Here is a 19,545-nt window from a genome sequence, read left to right as displayed (position 1 = left end):
TCGAACTGGGTCTACCTTGGTCCTTTCCATTTTAAAATGAAACATGTATCAGGCTGGAGAGATGGCTCTCAGTTAAGAGTTCTTGCAGGAGACCTGAGTTTGGTTCCTCACTCCTACATCAAGCAGCTCCCAACTGCCTATAACACTAGTACCCTGTTCTGGTCTCCATGGGCAGCTGCGCATACATGTATACACACACAAACACACAAAGTCACAGTCACACACAGAAAGAAAGGAGAAAGGAAGGAGGGGAAGGAAGGAGAGGGGGAGAGAGAGAGAAAGGGGAAAGAGAAAGGGAGAAAGAAAACAGAGAGAGAAAGAGAAAGAAAGGAAGAGAGAAAGAAAGAGAGGGAGAAAGAAAGAAATGGAGAGAGAGAGAGAGAGAGAGAGAGAGAAGAGAGAGAAGAGAGAGAGAGAGAGAGAGAGAGAGAGAAATATTTAAAAGATTGCTCTGGATAACAGTTCAACAAAGTGTCACATTTTTCCTCCAGGATGTCCTAGGGTCTTTAAATATTAGTGTGTTCCAAGCCTCCTCAGGAGGGATTGGAGCTTGCAGCTTTCCCCAAACTCTTGTAGCCCTTCAATAGCGCCTCCCAGATCACCAGTCACTTGTGAGAACACTACGCTTCACATGTCACAGTGGCCCAGGACAGACAGGTGAATCCACGTAGGAAGGGGAGCCAGTGTTGATTTGTCTTCCACCAGAAGCTGGAGTAGCCTCAAACTGTCACCCGGAATCAGTGGGGCTTGTTCTGGCCCATCTGGCTTTTCTTACTCGGGGCTACTGTCTTCCGGGGTCTGCCTACCAGGCAGGGGCAAAGACAAAGGCCAAACATGCACACTCCAGTTTTAGATAGACAGCCATTCATGGTTTTCTGGTTTGGAAAAAATCAGCCCCATCTGACTTGATATGAGTTCTGAACAGCCGTGTCTATTTTTTTTAATCTATTTTTTCAAATGAGATGCAGCGAGGTTAAGAGATTTACACTTCACCCTTATCTTAGTCACTTTTCTGTAGCTGTGAAGAGACAGGCTGACCATGGCAGCTCTTATGAAAGAAGACATTTAATTGGGGGCTTTCTTATAGTTTCAGAGGGTTAGTCCATCATCATCATGGTGGGCAGCATGGTGGTACACATGGCACTGGAGAAGTAGCTGAGAGTTTTACATCCTGATCCACAGGCCCAGTCAGGAGAGCCTGGGCCTGGGGTGGGCTTTTAAAACTTCAAAGCCAAAAAAAAAAAAAAAAAAAAAAACCCAACTTCGAAGCCCACCCACAGTGACACATTTCCTCCAACTAGTCCACACCTCCTCCAACCAGGCCACACCTCCTAATCCTTCTAATTCTTGCGAACAGTTCCACTCCCTGGTGACTAAGTATTCAAATATTTGAGCACCACAGCCGCTAGCTCACAGAAAGTTAAAGTTAAAACTAACCAGTAGATCAGCCCCCACTTGGTTTTTAACAACAACAACAAAAAGGTGTAAGACTCCAAAGAGAGAATGCAACCTATCTGAGACCACATGGCTCTTACACCACATGGCTGGAAAACAGTTGGATCATTGGTTCCAATGCCTGAATGTCTGGTGATGAGCCTGCCTGTCTCCCTTGCCAGATCTTGGGGCCCTCTGATTTCTCAAATGCCTGCACAGGCAAAGATACCAAAACAATGCTTCTGGTTGAACTCAACGAGCATTCAACAGTCCCTGTCTACCTGGTCTCTTGAGGACCAGGGCTGGGACTCTTGTCCGCACCACGGTCACTCTTAAACTCTCACTGAGCTTCCCCAGAACTTAGAGATGGAAGAGCAGGAGCTGCCGAGCCCACCATTAGTTAAAATATTCTCCCCTCCATCCCTGTCCAGCTTGCAGACTATGGGCATGTTATCGGTGGGGGCGATGAGTCACGTGGCCAGTTGATAAAGGACAGAGGGATGTGAGAAGTCAAGACGATTGGATGTTGGTGCTATCTGGCTGCCACCTGGCCACTCCCTCCTCCGTGAGCCCCACTCAGTCCTCTCACCCGAAAAATGCCAAGTTTGTTGAATTGATGAAGGTTCTAGAGGTCTCATCACACCAAAATCCTCTGCAGCCACAAACCCTAGGCTCTAGACCTGTTTGTGACTTTCCCTAGGTTTTGATTTCTTCATCAGAAAAATGAACATAACATAAAAAAAATGAATAAAATACAGTTCCATGGAGACATGGGCAGCTGCCACAGCGTGACTGGAAAAATCCAGTTAGTCTGTGAAAAGCCAAAGCTTACTATTCTCGTACCAGTATTGTGGTTTATGTGTCCCAGAGAAGGTTGAAAACCCAAGAGGCTCAGTATCCTGGCCTACACAGGCTCAGTGGACCGCAACCCAGCACAGAACATGGCCAGGGATACCAAGAGGCTCCAAGTGTCTAAGTAAAGCCACACACAAAAAGGTAAAGAGCAGGGAGGCCAAGGCTTGATTGTGAATTGGTTCTAGGGGGGCGGGGAGTGAGACTCCCAGAAAGTGAATAACCTGTGAGAGGTCTGAGAGATGGATTTGACTTCACCCTGCCTAGTCCTGGACCTCCAAGCAGTTCACCATCCATCCCAGGTTCTCCGTGGTTCTCACCCCCCAGGTAGGAGAGCCACGTGTTTCTGCCTGCTCAAAACATCTGGCTCACTCATTTGGGAAAGGGGTGCACCATCTCAGGGGTGAGCGTTGAAGGGGTGTGTAGAGGAAGGTGGCGGGATGTGTGTGTGAACCTAGGCCTGGTGATACAATCTACAGACAGAGAGTTAGATTTCTGCCCTTAAGAGTGCCCCAACAAAACGACAGTTCTTCTGGGAATAGTGGCCCAGTGGGAACTCTACTATCTCTCAGGAGTTAAGTGAGACTCCATGGGGGTTCTACCAACCAGAACCCAGGCAGAACTCAGGAGCACCCTCAGACTGGATAATAGGAAAAGAGGTTAATCCAGGACTATTTACAAAAGAATAGGAAAAGCTTTGGAAAGCACAGGGATGCTCAGTGTCTGGGACTGAGAACAGGGAGGGAGGGAGGGGCACTGCCCACGAGGGAAGAGGGGAGAGAGCCGCTGTCAGAAGTCAGAGAGAACATGGGCCCATTTGACACAGACTAATGTGGGGAGAGGAAACTTCCCTTGAGGAACTGCTTACATTAGATGTGTCTGTGGGCACGTCTTTAGGGCATTTTCTTGATTAATGATCTATGTGAGAGAGTGCAGCCCCCTTGGTTCTGCTTCAAGCCCCTGCCTTGGCTTCCCTCCATGATGCGCTGTCACTGTAAGCCAAATAAGCCCTGTCCTCCCCTCCCCAACTTGGTTTTGGTCAGAGTATTTTATCACAGCAACAGAAAGAAAACAAAGAGCAGAAGCTCTCCCAAACTCCCAGCCTCCACCCCACCACCCCGGTCTGACCTGTGGCCTTCCAGAGTGACAAGCATCTGACCATAGTGACCTGGCAAACAGGGGCCGCCTTAGGGTTTCTATGGCTGTGATAAAACACCATGACCAAAAGCAACTTGGGGAGGACAGGGTTTATTTCAGCTTAGTTCCACTTTACAGTTAATCACGGAGGGAAGTCAGGGCAGGAACTCCAATGGGAGTAGGAGCTGATGCAGAGGCCAATGTGGGATGCTGCTTACTGGCTTGTTCCTCATGGCTTCCTTGGGCTACTTTCCATGGCACCCAGGACTCCCAGCCCAGGGGTGGCACTGCCTATAGGAAGTTGGGCCCTCCCACTTCAATCATCAATCAAGAAAACGCCCCATTTGCCTACAGGTAAGTCCTATGGAAGCATTTTCTGAATTAGGGTTCCTTCTTCCCAGATGGCCCCTGCTTGTGTCAAGTTGACATAAAGACTAGCCAGCACGGGGGCTGAACACGCCAGCCTGAGACTCCTCTGTCCTACCAGTTTTCTACCTAATCCATCATTCCCTGACTACCTCCTCAACCAGATGCCAGAGGGCAAGAGAGAATCCACCAGTAAATTTCCAGTCCAAGCCTCAATAACCCCACCCCCGCCAATAACCCCACCCCCGCCAATATAACCCCACCCCCGCCCCAGAGCAGAGAGCAGTGGGGAGACATGGCACAGGGGTGAGTGAGCAGCAGCTATCCTGCAAAGGCCTTCCTGCACTAAGAGACATCTCCTCTAGAGTGCCATCCTCCTGTCTCAAGCTGCCCTTGAAGCTGCCTCCCCCCAACACCCCCTACATAGTCACTGTAATAAAGTCAGTTTTGTCCAAAACAAAATCGCTTTGTAGCAACACATCCCTTGCTTGAGCCCAGAAAATTCCCTCCGCTTTTCAGAGCCGCGTTCTTCTTCCTCCTTCTCTCCAGTGCTTATTTCCTCCGCGTGTTTCCTGTAATTTGCAAAGATTAAAGATTTAAGCTTCTTTATTGCCGTGTACTTTCCCTGCCCCATTATGCATTCTGCCCATCGCTCCTGCCTCCTCCCGCAGAGCTCCCAAATCCGTTCTGCACGCACAGAAAACACCTCCCCAGGTAAATCTCACCTGGTGCGTGCCAGGCCGTGCTCCCAGAGAAGGCTGGCTTCTGCAGGCTGAACTCTGGAGCCATGCTCCTCGTGATTCAGCATGATCGTTCATGTTCAGCTATCTGGGGTTCAGCACCATCCCAGTGAGCATGAGCTCCTAAGGCTGTGTATGGGGGAGCTTTCCTTTTGTCTCTGCTCTTATACACTTTCCATCTCTGGGGCTTTGAATCCCGGTGTTCAAGGATGTGTAAACAAATCCTTCTCAGAGCTAGGGGCCTGCACTTTTGAAGGGGGCGGTGTTGTAGCATTTGGACAGAGTGATGTGAGCAACAGTAGGGCTATCAGGGCAGGCACACTGGATCCCTGCTCAGAAGGGCCACCAGCTTCGTGTGGTGCTGTCAGTACCACCCGGGAATTCTTGGGGGCTTTTATTTGGAATGTATTTTTATAAGTAAATGTTGGCATCCTATTATTTTTTACACTGTCTTTCAACAAGGGGCCCACATTGGCATTTTGTTCTATGCGGTGGTCCCAGCTACTGTTTTCACTGTGGCTGTTATGTAGGCTGTCCCACCTGCCATCTCACAGGTGAGAGCTGTGGGTCCCAGGCACTGGTGCTTCCCTGCTCCTCCAGAACCTGGGTGGAGGCATCAGGTCCCAAGGCCAGGCATATGTGGAGGTTAGCCCCTCATTCATTTGTTCATTCAACATTTATGAAGCTCTGCTCTGTGTCAGCCCTGTACTGGCAGAGTTGGGGATCTGACAATGAAATATATATATAAGCTTGTTCATCGCTCCCCGTTCAGACCCCCAGAGCTACAGGGCACCTGCTCACACTGAATGAACCACACAAAGAATGCTAGATTGAAAATCAAGAGACTTGGGGCTACGTAGAGAAACCCTATCTCGAAAAAGACCAAAAAACAAAACAAAAAACAAGAGACTTGACTTTAAGCCCTAGCTACACCCCTACCTTGCTGAGGGACCTTGAGCAAGTCATTCTCTCTCTGGGCTTTATCACTGTTTCTCCAAATGTGGCTCAGATGACCTGGAAGTGAAGGTTCCTGGTTCTTCCTATAATGCCTGAGTCAGAATTTCTAGTGATATATTCATCCTAGGTATCACACACACACACACACACACACAGACAGAGAGAGAGAGACAGAGAGAGAGAGAGAGGGGGGGGGAATATATATGATCTCTCTGGGTAATTTCAATGAGTATTCTAGAACCTTAAAGGTAGGGGGTCTGAGGTTATGTTTAGTTCTAACAAACTGTATTTGGTAACTCAGCTCTCAATAAAGCACCATATTCAGGAAATGATGGAGACCAGGGTGGGCAGAGGAGCAGGGGCTAGAGTGGGCTGCCATTCAAAGGCAATCTAGAGAACGATCCAGAGAGAAATAAAGGGCAGCTCTAGAGAGGAGGAACAGAAGCAAAATCTGTCTAGAGACATGAGAACGACACTTGGGGAAAGCCAAGCTGGATGACCTCGGACTACAGCTTGATCCACCCATGAATACACCAGCGTCAGCTGTTCAGATCTACACCCAAATAGCCCAGAACCTGTGTGGACAAGGGAGACACAGGGAAAGCTATTAGAATAGTAGCTTGTGGAATCACCATCATTCCTGCAGCCCTGGGAAGGCTCGTGGTTGGATGAGCCACCACCATGCTCTCCAGTAAGTCACTAGCTACAGAGTGGCTCTGCCAGTTTCTTTCCATTCGTTAAAATAAAAGTCCAGTTTCTCAGTCCCTGGAGCCACACACTTCACAGTTACAGAGCATGCTTCCTTCCGTGCAGAAGTTTCCTCTGCGCAGCACTGGTCTAGACGAGCAGAAACTGGGAGCTGAGGAGACAGTTCGGTTGGTGAAGGGGCCTCTGAGGGCAACCTCACCAACCTGAGTTTGGGTCTATGGCTCCCACACAGAAGCTGGGCAGAACAGCACACATCTGTAAGGCTGGAGCTGACAGAGCAGAGGCAGCTGGAGCCTTGAAGGGTTTTGGACATGCTAATTTTATCAAGTCTGTGAGGAGTTCCAGCTGAGTAGGAGATCCTGTCTCTAAAAATTAAGTTTGAAGGGCCGGGAGAGGTGAGTCAGTTGTTAAGAGTGTGCACTGCTCTGGCAGAAGGCTCAAATTTGAACTTGGTTCCTAGCACCCATGTTGAGCAGCTCACAACAGCCTATAACTGCAGCTCCAGGGGGGATCCAGTGCCTCTAGGCCCCATGGGTATGCACGTACCCACACACAGACACAGACACACAGGAGGGGGAAGTGATAAGAAAGAAAGCTTTTTAAAAAATAAGTTGGAGAGCACTGAAGAAAGACACCCAGTGATCATAGTGCAGATGTACCTACATGTATACATGCACACACCCATATAAACATGTACATACAGCATGAATGCAATGAACACACACACACAGAGAAAGACAGACAGACAGACATCCATCTTCTGCTCCTCTCATCCATCCAATTGCTGTTAATGTAAAATAAAATGAGATTGCTTTGGTTTTATTCTCTGCTACAGCTACCATTGCTTCTAGAATAAACCAAGGCCTCTTGCAAACCCCTAACCCAGTCTGATTATTCCCGGGCAGTTCTCACTGGTCAGGTTCCCCAGGCTGATTGTTTTGCCCATTACTCGTGGCGTTTCCAACAGAAAAGCTTCATTTCTCATTTCTTCCTGGAGGCCACAAGCCGTGCTTTGAGCCTGTCTTTACTGGCTAGAAGGTTTCCTAAGCCCAGTTGTATAGCAGCTTCAACTAGCTGGAAACAAATTTGGGCAGCCTGCCAGTTCCTTCCCAGGGTTCCCTGAAATCATTCACTTCCTCACAGCACAAGCATCCTTGTGACTTCAGCGTCCCACTGTTCTCAATTGCTTCAGCCTGTGCTTGGGCTCCTCCTTCCCTGTCTTGGGCAGAGTTTAGAGAGCAGAGCTGCTGTAAGTGGACCACTGGATACCCTTCTATCACTCAGTGTTCCTCCCTGTCCTAAAAACCTTCACTGAGAATATACCAGCCATGGGCGAGGCCAGGAGCTGGGAAGGGTAATAAAGTGTCCTCTTCTGAGGAATTGTATCTCACCATCAGTGAGCAGGTGATCCAAAACCATAGGTGAACAGGAACCTGTGTGTATGGGTGTTTGGATAGCGTCTTAGTTACTTGGTGTTGCTGTGAAGAGACACCATGATCAACTTATAGAAGAGTTTATTGGGGCTTACAGTTTCAGAAGGACTGTGACCATTGTGGCAGGGAGCATGGCAGCAGGCAGGCAGGCATGGTGGTGCTGGAGCAGTAGCTAAGAGCTTATATCCTGATCCACAAGCAGGAGGCAGAGAGAGAGAGAGTTAACTGGGAATGGCATGGGTGTCTGAAACCTCACATCCCACAACCGGTAATACACTCCTTCCAATAAGGCCACACCTCATAATCCTTCCCAAACAGTTCAACTAACCAGGGACGGAGTATTGAAATAGATAAGCCTATGGAGGCCATTCTCATTGATACAATCGCAGATAGGGAAACCTGGGTGAAGAAACCATGGAACACTTGACCCACAGGAAGGAGGAGGGGTGTATACATAGATAGCTTGCCTATGATTCTTTCCCAGTGTATGAAGCCCTATCCTGGCAAAGGTCCTCTTTTCATGAAGCCCCATATCAGCCACTGGATTCCTTATCTAAATTATGACAGTGCTTCCTATCTTTTCTCTAGTTCTCTCTGCCCGCTGGACCCTACTGTCCATACACCCTTGACCCTGGAGTCTTATCCAGCTCCAAACCACAGACCAAGCCTGTCTCAGTCAGTGACTGCCACACATTCTATAGTCTTAATATTCCTGTAGCTGCCCCCAGCCCTTTTCTTCCAGCAGCTTTGGTGCACCCCCAAACTTTCCCTAAGCCATGGACCCAGCACTGATATATCCTTCCTCCCTCCCTAATCCCCACCCCTTTACTCCAGTTCCCCCCCCCCCATTTTGCAGGTACCCACCTTCTCCTCATTCTTTTCTTTTGAAACATTTAATTTGGAATCCAGACTGCACCTTGCCTATTAGTAAATGGATATGCTTCAATTACAGAGTACCCACTCATTCATTCAGCAGGTACCCCTGGATGTCCTGGTGAAGGGCTCTGAGACCCACAGACAAGCTCAGCTCTGGGCTTCAAGATGCTGCAGTCTGAGCAAGGAGACAGGCAGATAAGAGTGTGCCACACAGAGTGTGACAGAAGTTCTGGCATATGGATACAGGAGTTGTTTTGGGTGGGGCTGAGGGCCTTCTGTAGCATGAAACTTACAAGTTCTTATTAATAAAATCAAACCTGAGGCCAGTTATTGGGGTCAGTGCTGGTAGATCAGAGAGACAGAACAAGCCACAGCTGTCTCACCTTGCCAATTCTTCAGCTGGTCCTGTTTCCTCAGGCTGGAAGCTTCTGTGTCCTCATATCCGATGGTTCTCAGCTGAACTGCTGCTAGAAGCCTGAATGCTTAACCAGGCAAATGCTTAACCAGGCAAATGCTTAACCAGGCAAATGCTTAACCAGGCAAATGCTTAACCAGGCAAATGCTTAACCAGGCAAATGCTTCTAGTTTCTGGTCCTCACTCCTTATAAACCTTTCTGCTTTCTACCACCACTCCTTGGGATTAAAGGCTGCTTTCTGGTATTAAAGGTGTGTGTCACCATGCCTGGCTGTTTCCAATGCGGCCTTGAACTCACAGAGATCCAGAGGGATTTCTGTCTCTGGAATGCTAGGATTAAAGGCGTGTACTAACATTTTCTAGCCTAAGTATCTTGTGGCTTTTCTGTTCTCTGACCCCAGATAAGTTTATTAAGGTACACAATATTTTGGGGAACACAATACCACCACAGCCTTCAAGGCAAATTCAGTAAGGATCAGCTGGACAATGCAGAAGGCCACTTGAGGCAGGAGATCTCTGTGTGTGTGTGTGTGTGTGTGTGTGTGTGTGTGTGTGTGTGTGTGTGCTACAGGAACCAACAACAGCCAATCTAGGCAGCCTTAGGAAGCCTGACTACATGGGCTGTGGAACAGAACTGTGTCTAGAGCAAGGCCGGAAGTGGGGGTGGGAGGGCAGGGTTGCGGAGCCAGGCTCTCATAAGCCGAGGGAGAGCTGTACAGGTTTGTACTTTAGAACCTCATCTGTAAGCTGATGCAACCCCCGTGGTGCCTGCTCCGCTCCACCAGTTGTGAGCACAACTTACCGAGAAGCCAGGTTCTGCCTCTCCAGTCACTGCCAAGGACCATTTCTCCCACCCAAGCTGTCAGGGTGGCCTCTGCTCTGGGTGCCCATCTCTTGAAGTTCAGAGGAGGCAGGCATTCAAGCAAGCCCTGTGTTTTCATTTCTAATTCTACACACTGTTTTTCTCTTCCTGACATTCTCATCTCCTGTTCATGGCCCAGGAAAGAATTTAGTAAATAAAATATAAGAGCTTCAGAGACTCTATCCAGGAGGCTGGATGGGAGCTTGGTAAGGGATGTTACTCATCTCATAATCACCTTTTACAAATACGGTGACTGAGACAGGGGGTTAGCCTAATTGACTTGAATTAGATTCACGTTCCAGCTGTAACAAAACCAACACAATTTTTTTTTTTTTTAATTCTAAGGTCACAGGCTGGAGAGATGGCTCATTGGTTAAAAGCATACACTGCTCTTCCAGAGGAAGAGCACCCAGAACCCACAGCATGTAATTTACAATCTCCTTCAACTCCAGCTCCTCTGGCTTCTGTAAACATCTGCATTCATGTGCACATACCACACACACATACCTTAAAATAATAAAAATAAATATTTTTAGAAAATTCTAGACAGGCGTAGTGGCACACACCTTTCATCCCAGCACTTGGAAGGCAGAGGCAGGTGAATCACTGTGAGTTTGAGACCAGCCTGGTCTACATAATGAGTTCCAGCACAGCCAAAGCTTCATAGTGAGACCTTGTCTCAAAAAAAAATAGATAGATAGATAGATAGATAGATAGATAGATAGATAGATGCATACATACATACATACATACATACATACATACATACATACATACATACAATAAAGATAAAAAGTCCTAAGGTCCTGGGCTAGGGAGATGAGTCAGTAGATAAAGTACTATGCCAGCATGAAGACATGAGTTCAATTACCCAGAACTCACGTAAAAAAGCTGGAGATGGTGGTGTGCACCTGTAATCCCAGCACTTGTGGCTTAAAATCGCTTAGATCTCAGGGTGGATCTCAGGGGCTATCCCGCCTAGCAGAAATACTGAGCAGCCGGTTCAGTGAGAGGTACTGTCTCAAAATAGTAATGGGTGATGATGATGATGATGATGATGATGATGATGATATGAAGAGAAACTGATAAAGACATCCTGATTTCAGCCTCTGGCCTCCACAGGCTCCCGCATGGACGAGCTATTCACACACATATAATATACAACACACACACACACACACACACACACACACACACACACACACTTTCTAAAGTCTTTCATAGGCTTATAAAACCAAGACTGTCCACAAGGGTATGCTGTGTTGCTTTTAGAGGCTCTGCAGGGAAATCCATGCTCTGGCTCTTTCCATCTTCTGGAAACTTCATCCATCTCTTAGCTGGTGACTTAATGCCAGAAGCATGGCCTCTATGCTTTCTTTCTCTAACTCTGGTTCCTGCCCCCTCTCACGAGGACCCTTATGACTACACTGAACCCATCCACACAATGCAGGTTACCCTCTGTCTCAAGATCCTCCACTGTCCCATCTCTGTGGAAAGCCCCAGGCTCAGGGTTCAGTGCTGCAGATGTGGAGCCATTATTCCTGCCACACCTTTAGTGTTCCCGAGAGCTGCCCAGCCCCAGGGTCCCATGAGCACCTGCTGTCCCTGACCCACGGCTCTGTCCATATTTGTTCTTTCAGAGGAAACAACGTTTGAAGCAGGAGTGAAGGTTCAGATCCACAGTCAGTCTGAGCCGCCTTTCATCCAAGAGCTGGGCTTTGGGGTGGCTCCGGGGTTCCAGACCTTCGTGGCCACACAAGAGCAGAGGGTAAGTTCCCCATGCTCCCCAGATCATGGGTCCTCAGGTTACTCCAGCTACCTCAGAAGCATGCGGAGGAGAAATGAGAAAATACTAAGTAAACATCTTCACTGGTGCTCCAGAACCTTCTGTTGACTCCCAAAGTCACCTGTGCAAGAAGCGTAACTTACTTTTTTTGTTTCACTGAATGGTTGAGTTTTTCCCCCCAGAACATTCCACCACTCCTTTTATTAGATAGTTAGTTAGTTAGTTAGTTAGTTAGTTAGTTAGTTAGTTTTTGCCAGTGAATGTTAAAACAAACCACTAAGCCAAGTTTGATAGTCTTCTCATTTGTATTAACGAAATTCAAAGTAGCCTACAAAGGAAAAGGGATGGAGCAGCCGCTAGCCCTACCTACCTAAGAAGAGTGAAGCCTCCTCTGTGGGCTTCCCGCCCACCCTTTGATGTAGCCCTGGGCAGAGCCCCACCCAGCCAGCGGGATCTGCAGAGAAGCAGGGAGAGGGCTGGCACAAGTCTTGTGGAAAGTGGGCTTTAACATCTCAGGAGGGAGAGCTCAGACTCTCAGAAGGGAGGCAGTCTCAAAGCCCAACAGCCAGAGACAAGCATGATTTCTCTCCAACTTCCTGGATGTCTGCTGTTTGCTTTGCCTGGAGTGAGAGGGAGTCCCCAGCCAGGTCACCCAAGACAGCTTCTTGGGTGTGTGGTGGGAGGCTCCTGCTGCCCTCTGTGAGAGGGGGAGAAATGGTTGCAGAGCCTAAAGATGAAGCCACACCACTCAGCCCATCATGCTATCAGAGTTTGACTCTGCTGTTAGAGTGCGATCAGAGTTTTGCCTGGTGCTGATCACAGCTCTTTAGCCACATTATAAAGTGATACTCTGAATTAAAAACTGGCTTTCGATCTGTCAATAAACTAGCTAAGATTTTTAAGTTTCTGAAGAAGTGTTAGTACTGCCCATCTCATACATGCTGTATTCTGTGCACACGCCTGGTCAGTTGGTTTAGGCCAAGGTCAGCCTCCACTGCAGTGTGTGGCAGGGATGGTAGTTTTGGGGCAGGGGCATGGACTCTGGACTCTACAGCCCCCAGAGATGGAGATAAGTGGTGTGAGGGCAAAGAAAGACTCAAGATGGACAGCTGGGCCAAGGTTTGGGCTAAGGATGTGACAATTAAGAAGAGTGAGACTCTGGATTGCCCAGTACAGGCAGGCAGACAGACAGACAGACAGACAGCCTGAGAGAGCCTGAAGCCTAAGGTCTTAGCCTCAGTGGGCTCCTGGATCCTGCCAGATGTAAACAAAGCCACATTTCCATCAGCAGTATTCTTCTATAATAGAGCCAAGAGTCCAGAGTAAAGGGCCCTCAGCTTGGATTTGTACAGAGATCATTGGGAGTTAGAGGGTCGATGAGGAAAGGTGATGGAAAGGACTTGAGCAGAGTCAGAGATGTGAAAAACTGTAGAAACCCAAACGGGGTGTGGTCCGTGTGAAACCCATCAGGGCATGCTCCCGGTGCTGACAGAAGTGGGGTTCCTCTCCCCACAAAGAGCCTGGGAGACTGGTCCCCATCCATCCTCTGGGGTACATAAATGGAAGGGTTCATTCTTTTGACAGCACTTTGCCTTCTTCAGAGTGACCCCTTCAAGGCGGGGGGGGGGGTAAGAGCCACCCTGAGGATATAGCCATGAGCTGTCAGAAACTGGTCAGTGTTAGTTTGAGCCTACAGAGGTCGAGATGGAGAGCCAGTGAAGAGGCTGGGATGTGAGCAAGGAGAGCTCTCCCGGCATTCCTTTGTACAGGGGGAGCAAGCCCACAGGGCTTTAAAGAGCCAAGCATGGGTTAGGCCAATAGATGAGCCAGGGAGTTCTTGGATGCTGAAGAGGATGATTATGACTTGTCCAAAGCAAACCTGATGTTGTGGTCTGCTGGATGTGCCTCCCGAGACAGCCCTCTGGGGTCTACCTTGCTCGTGCACAGAGCAAGTGTGCTGTGCTCCTCAGCAGGTGAGCCATAACTTCTTTCTCCACTAGCAAAGGTTGGAGAGGAGAGCGTGGGTGGAGGCTGTTCTTCAGCAGTCTGAGAGACATGGTTAGGCTTCCTCTGCTCATCCTCTATCCGTGACATGGAAGAAAATTCTAGGCTGGGTGGGAAGTTGGAGCAGATGATTCCTAAGAAGCTTAAGTCAGTGTTTCTCTTGCCAAGATGAGACAGAGGGGCTCCCCATGGTGAGCAGGATGAAGAGAAACCTATCTGCAGCGTCCAAGAGCGGAGCGGCTGTTTGTGCTGTAGAGTACTGATGGCGAGTCAGCCTCATTCATTTCCGTATTTCTCCGCTTATTATAACTAATAACAAGATATTTGTTAAACATTTTACAGTCTTCAATGCATTTCCGCATCATCTCGTTTCATCATTTCATTCATATTAATAGAGAAATACAAAAACACATCCCAGAGCTAAATCTAATAATACATTATGTTTACATGTATAGAAAAGAGCATATTCACAGGAAATAAGACTTGAAGGAAATAAGCCAAAATACCCACAGTGGGGCAATTATGAATGATTCATTTTCTTTTCCAGCTTTTCATGTCTTTTATAACGTGGCTTTGTTTTATTTATTTGTTCAGCAAATATTTGTTGAGCAGCTACTGGGGAGGGGGAGCTGCAGGGGGAGGGGTAATGTGCCAAACAATACAGACCCAGTTTCTGCTCTCCTAGAAGCTACAGGTGGGTGTTGGTTTTAACAAAGGGGGAAGAAATCCCGTCAGGCCAAGTATAGCTTGGTGTTTGACCCTCAGCTGTACATTTTTGTTCTGTCAAAGGGACCCTGGTGCTCAAACATTGAATGTCATAGATGGCATGATTCTTTTCTCATTTTCTCATTTCAAAATGAGCTTTTCTCATTTTGTCATTGCCAAAACAGGAGGTTCATTTGGGGAGTTAACTGGGTCTCCCACGACAATGGAAAGTGATCCTCTTTCTTGATAAGTACTTACTCTGTGGCTCATCGGGGAAATATGGAGGCCATGTTGCCCTCAATCCAAGATGCTGTTACTTCAACCCAAAGTGCCAGGAAACCTTTCAAGTAGGCCAGAGGTGACAAGATAGTGGAACAGAAAGCCCATTCCTGGAAGGTCAGTATGATTCACACGAGGAAAATTGACTCCAGAGTAGGAGCCCTTAAGTGGCACTTGTGACTGGGAGGAACCAGTGCTCAGAGTGAGAAAGTCCTCTCATATAGTAAAAATCCTCCCACCCACACATAATTACACACACCTTTAGTATTTATTTATTTATATTGTAATCAGAAAAGAGCATGCTTTCAGGCTAAATACCGAAGCAAAGATTGCTTTTCTAAATGTGCATTTGCCTTAAACCCAATTAAACTAAGGTATGTCCCTACCTGAAAAATGCTCCCTTGGGTAGCTTGGGGGCCCCTGTAATAAATATCCCAGAGCTTCCACCACCAGAGACAGGCAATGGGGTTCTATCCTGGGAGCAGATATGCAACTCTGGTGACTGAGTAAACCCATGTCAAAGTGCCAAGCTATCAAACCATGTCCAGCGCTGGCCTCCCAGGCAGACACCGTGACAACAACTTCAGGCTGTGGCTAATTCTGGTGTGGCTGACAGTCAGGTTTTCCTATCAGAAGGCTCTCACCCTTCCTCTTTGCTTTAGTATTTAGCTATGTTTCCAGCATATGGAGGGAAACCCTTTGAGGATCATAAGAAACATTATCCTCCTCCACCCCCAAAATAAAAAAGCCCAGCTGCTGGGTGGGAGGTGCCTCCCTCTGGCTTGTGACAGCTCTTGTGGAGCCTCTGAATCCAACTTCCCGTGTGCCTTTCAAAAGAGAAGACTCATTTGTCAACCTGACAGCCAGCCCATGGTCTTAGTATCCGCTCCACCGTCCCCATTAGAAATGGAGGCTTGGCCAGTTGTATTTTCCCTTGTCTCTCAAGGCGGTAGAGAGGATTTATTGTACATGTCCTCAGTGACTTCCAAACTACTGAAGCTGGAGCTGGATCCAGTTCCACCCCCTGAGGCATTGGGAGAGTTCCAGAAGGGGAGACAGCTTAGTGTGTGGCTACTCCCTGTACATCCTCAGGGTACATTGTTTCCCACAAGTAGACTGAAAATAAGAATCAATTAAGCATCTACCAGCTTAGCTACTTAATCACCATTACCATGCATCCCCCAAAGTAGGAATATCTCTGGATTTCCCCCAGGCTTTCAACATTTTTTCTGTACGATATGAGCTTGTTTTTCTCAAGATGGAGTTAATGGCAGGGAATGAGGGAGGGGTGAGAAGGACCTCTTAAAGGAATTGTTGATGAGCTGTGATGAGCTAGGTACCATGTCCAGCTGTGTTGGAAGACTCCCAAAAAGTCATATAAAATGTGCCCATTTATTATAGATAAATATCATTTTGTGTATGTGCCCCTGCCTCAGCCCTGCCATCTCTCCCTCTTATCTTCTTCCTGAAGAGTCTGCCATGCTTGTTTGGGCAGATTCTTTCACTTCCTTTTCAAGCCCAGTGCGCCACAGAAACTTCCCTTCAGCAAGATTGAACACGAAATCTTTGACATTAACCCCTTCGTTAATAAGGTTAGTGCTCAGGATGTGTGTGTGTGTGTGTGTGTGTGTGTGTGTGTGTGTGTGTGTGTGTGCTGCATGCATATGTACATGGGCACACTCGTGTTCACATGTAGAGGCCAGAGGTCCATGTTGGGCATCTTCCTCTCACTCTACACCTTATTATTTTTTGAGACAGGGTCTCTTACTGAATCTGGAGCTCACTGATTGGCTAGGCTGGTGGGACAGTGGGCCCACAGGATCCTCCCAGTACTAGGATTACAAGCATCGGCCATCAAGTCCAGCTTTTTACATGGGTACTGGGAATCTGAACTCGGGTCCTCATGCTTAAGCCGTCTCCCCAACCCCTCCTCCTCAGTCTTTGTCCCGTCTTGGTTCTCATGTGGATGTGGATGGATGGTCATACCTTCCCTGTCACACTCCTGACCACCCGTATCTTCTTTCCACCTCTCTGCCTTCTTGGCCTTGGGCCTCTTCATAAACAGTTCATGCCTTGTTCACCCTTACATGTTGGGCACTCCAGGATATCTATGCTGGGGGATATCACATATATCCCTAAGTGAGTTCACCCTTTTCTATGATTCCCACCCTGCCACCCTTGGACCAGATCAGATGTCTCTCCTGAAGTCCAGACCCAAAGAGTCGTTCTTTGGAAGGGTTGTTCTCCACGAAAGTTCCATAGATATTGCCCTAGGATTCCTATAGCTACCTCCCTTTAATGACCCCTCCTTAGATTTTATAGACAATGTCCTTGGAGTCCTATGGCCTCAAATCAACAGCCCCAACCATGTCTTCCCATGTCTCCAAGTCGACACCCCAAATTGTTGTTCTCCCTAGATTCTCCAACCCTGTAAATGGCCTGAGGACAAATCCCCATTTGCTGGATAGACCACCTTGTAACTCATTGTCCTCGTCTGTAAACTAGGGATAACGATGGCTCCTACCTCACTAAGTGAGTTCATACGCACAACGTCTCTAGAATAACTCTTAGTACACAGTAAATGCCCAATAACTGCTAGCTAGTACTATCCCCGTGCCAGGTACAATTTCAATTCATGATTTCACAATTTCACTTGGGTAAGAAACATAGAGCTGCCTTTCCCGGTCCCCCTCTTGCCCATCCTGACCCTATCCAGTCCACCCCTTGCGTTGCTATGATCATTGTAAAGTACATGTGGCAGCACCTCCCTCCCTCCCTCACCCTCTCAGCCCTGCCCCCCTTCCCAGAACTATCTCCCCCTACTCACCCCACCTCCCACACGATGCACCACCGTGTACCTTTCACTGTGTGTTACCCGAGTGTCATACCCTCTCTCCCCTCTCCTGTTCATTTCTCCAGGCCCGATTTCCTCCTTGGACAGAGGCAGAGGGGAGGAGGCCCAGTGTCTATTGATTCACCTACTTTATCTTACTCCGGAGACAAGTTAATAAATCAGAACCTTCCTTGGTTGGGTCCTGCCGGCCAGGACCGTATTATCTTTTGATTCATGAGCAGCTTGCGGTCTGAACTCTCAAATGCACAGTGTTTGGTTTCTGGGGTTGTTTGGTTTTTGGTTTGGGGTTTGTTTTTGTTTTTTTTTTTAATAAGAGGTAAGAAAATCTGTATAGGACATTTCCACACATAGGTCAAAAGTTGTCTCCTCTTTCCTGGCCAACTGGGAAGGTGAAATCCTAATCACAAACAAATCTCTTAGAGATGCCAACCATGGTGAATGAAAGAATAGGAACAGCCGCACTGGTTCCCACACTCCCTTGGTAGAGGCAGAGGAGAGGGGACCTTGCTTCCCTCCCCTCCTCCTGCATGCTTGAAAACCACTTACTGAGTTTTGTTTTGTTTTGTTTTTGCTATCAGGGCTGGAGAAGTCCCTGGATTTGTTTATGTTGTGACAACCAAGCTGGACAGCCCCAGTAATCATTCCCTGTGCACTGGTAAATCTTAGTGTTCCTCTGCTAGAGTGTTCCGCCCCCAAAGTACCTCCGGGCTCCCACCTGCTAAAATGCCACCCCGTCACCCTCTCACAGCAGCAGCAGCCAACTGGCTCTCACTATAAATGTATCTAATCGAACAAGCTGTGTGCGTGTCTTGCCCCGCCCAACGAAAGAACGCTCTTTGAAGACCAGGCTTCCACAGCAACAAGACCAGAGCCCAACACTGTAGACTGATAAATGAATAGACAACAGAGCTAAGCAATAATGCTTCCATAGTTGTTCTGAGCCCTGCAGCTGTTCCTCTCATGAGGGGAGGGGGGGTCATTCTGAAATAAAAGTCATCACTCTTGAGATTATGTGCTCCGTGTGTTAAGATAGGTCTCAGGAGCTAGGCAGTGGTGGCACGCATCTTTAATCTGCCTCCCAGCACTCAGGAGGCAGAGGCAGATGGATCTCTGAGTTGGAGGCCAGCCTGGTCTACAGAATGAGTTCCAGGACTACATAGAGAGACCCTGTCTTGGAAAAAAAAGTCTTAGGGACCCCAGAAAACAGAGTTGGCCTGGGTCTGTGGAAGGGCCAAAGGGACCCCAGCAAGGACAAGGAGAGGCTGGAACCAACCAAGAGGGTATCTGTGGGGAGGACGATGAGATAACTGGAGAATGTACAGAGGGACAGACAGCCCTTGGGCTGGGAGGCAAGTGGGGAGTGGGCAGGAGCCACTAACGTGGGTGCTGGAGATGGCTCAACCATTAAGAACATTTACTGCTCTTAGAGAGGACCCAGGTTTGGTTCCAGCCTTCACTTAGGGCAGCTCACAACTACCTGTAATTCTACATCTAGGGGATCCAACACCCTCTTCTGGCCTCCACCAGGATGCATGTGGTACACATATACACACTCAGACATGCTCACATATACTTTAAATAAATAAATCAATCTTTTTAAAAAGTTTATAGTGAAAAAATGCTTACCAGGCCAACGGGATGGCTCTATAGGTGGAGGTGCGTGCTGCCAGGCTTGATGACCTGAGTCTGATTCCTGAGACCACAGTGGAAAGAGAGAACTGACTCCTGCAAATGGTCCTCTGATTGCTAGACAGACGCGGTAGCGCACACACAAATAAAGACGTTTTCAGTTCTCAGAATCTGCCCACATGAAATCATACACATGCACCCCAAGAAGCATGAATGGCGATCTTTTCTGTAACAGTTCTTATGAGCAAGAAGTCAGAGGCATATTCATCAATGAGATTATTAAGGAGGAAGAGTGCATATCCAGTTCCCCTCCCCTCTGCCACAGTTAAACAGGGCAGGGAAGATTTGGAGGGCCCTCAGGGGAAAATTGCAGGACAGGAGAGTAAAAGAAAAAAGTGAATTGTAGGACAATACATTCAGTGTGGTCCTATTTGTATTCAAAGTGCCCACACAGTAATCTATACTTATTTAACAAATGCACATGTCTGCACCTCAGCATACAGGAGCA

At 47.9% G+C, this 19,545-nt stretch overlaps 1 protein-coding gene across 2 annotated transcripts in view; it reads left to right on the top strand.

The window, feature by feature from the left end:
- Window positions 1–19,545, top strand: part of Asic2 (acid sensing ion channel subunit 2) — a 1,069,830-nt gene that overhangs the window by 987,729 nt on the left and 62,556 nt on the right. For both annotated transcript variants that reach the window (XM_059271337.1, XM_059271336.1), the window contains exon 3: window positions 11,421–11,548. In XM_059271337.1, coding sequence (XP_059127320.1) covers window positions 11,421–11,548 — 128 coding nt within the window. The remainder of the gene's footprint in view (window positions 1–11,420; window positions 11,549–19,545) is intronic.

Source organism: Peromyscus eremicus, chromosome 8a (genome assembly GCF_949786415.1).
Source record: "Peromyscus eremicus chromosome 8a, PerEre_H2_v1, whole genome shotgun sequence".
NCBI lineage: Eukaryota > Metazoa > Chordata > Mammalia > Rodentia > Cricetidae > Peromyscus > Peromyscus eremicus.
The sequence above is the reverse complement of the archived record's forward strand: the minus strand, read 5'-3'. Positions and strand labels throughout refer to the sequence as shown.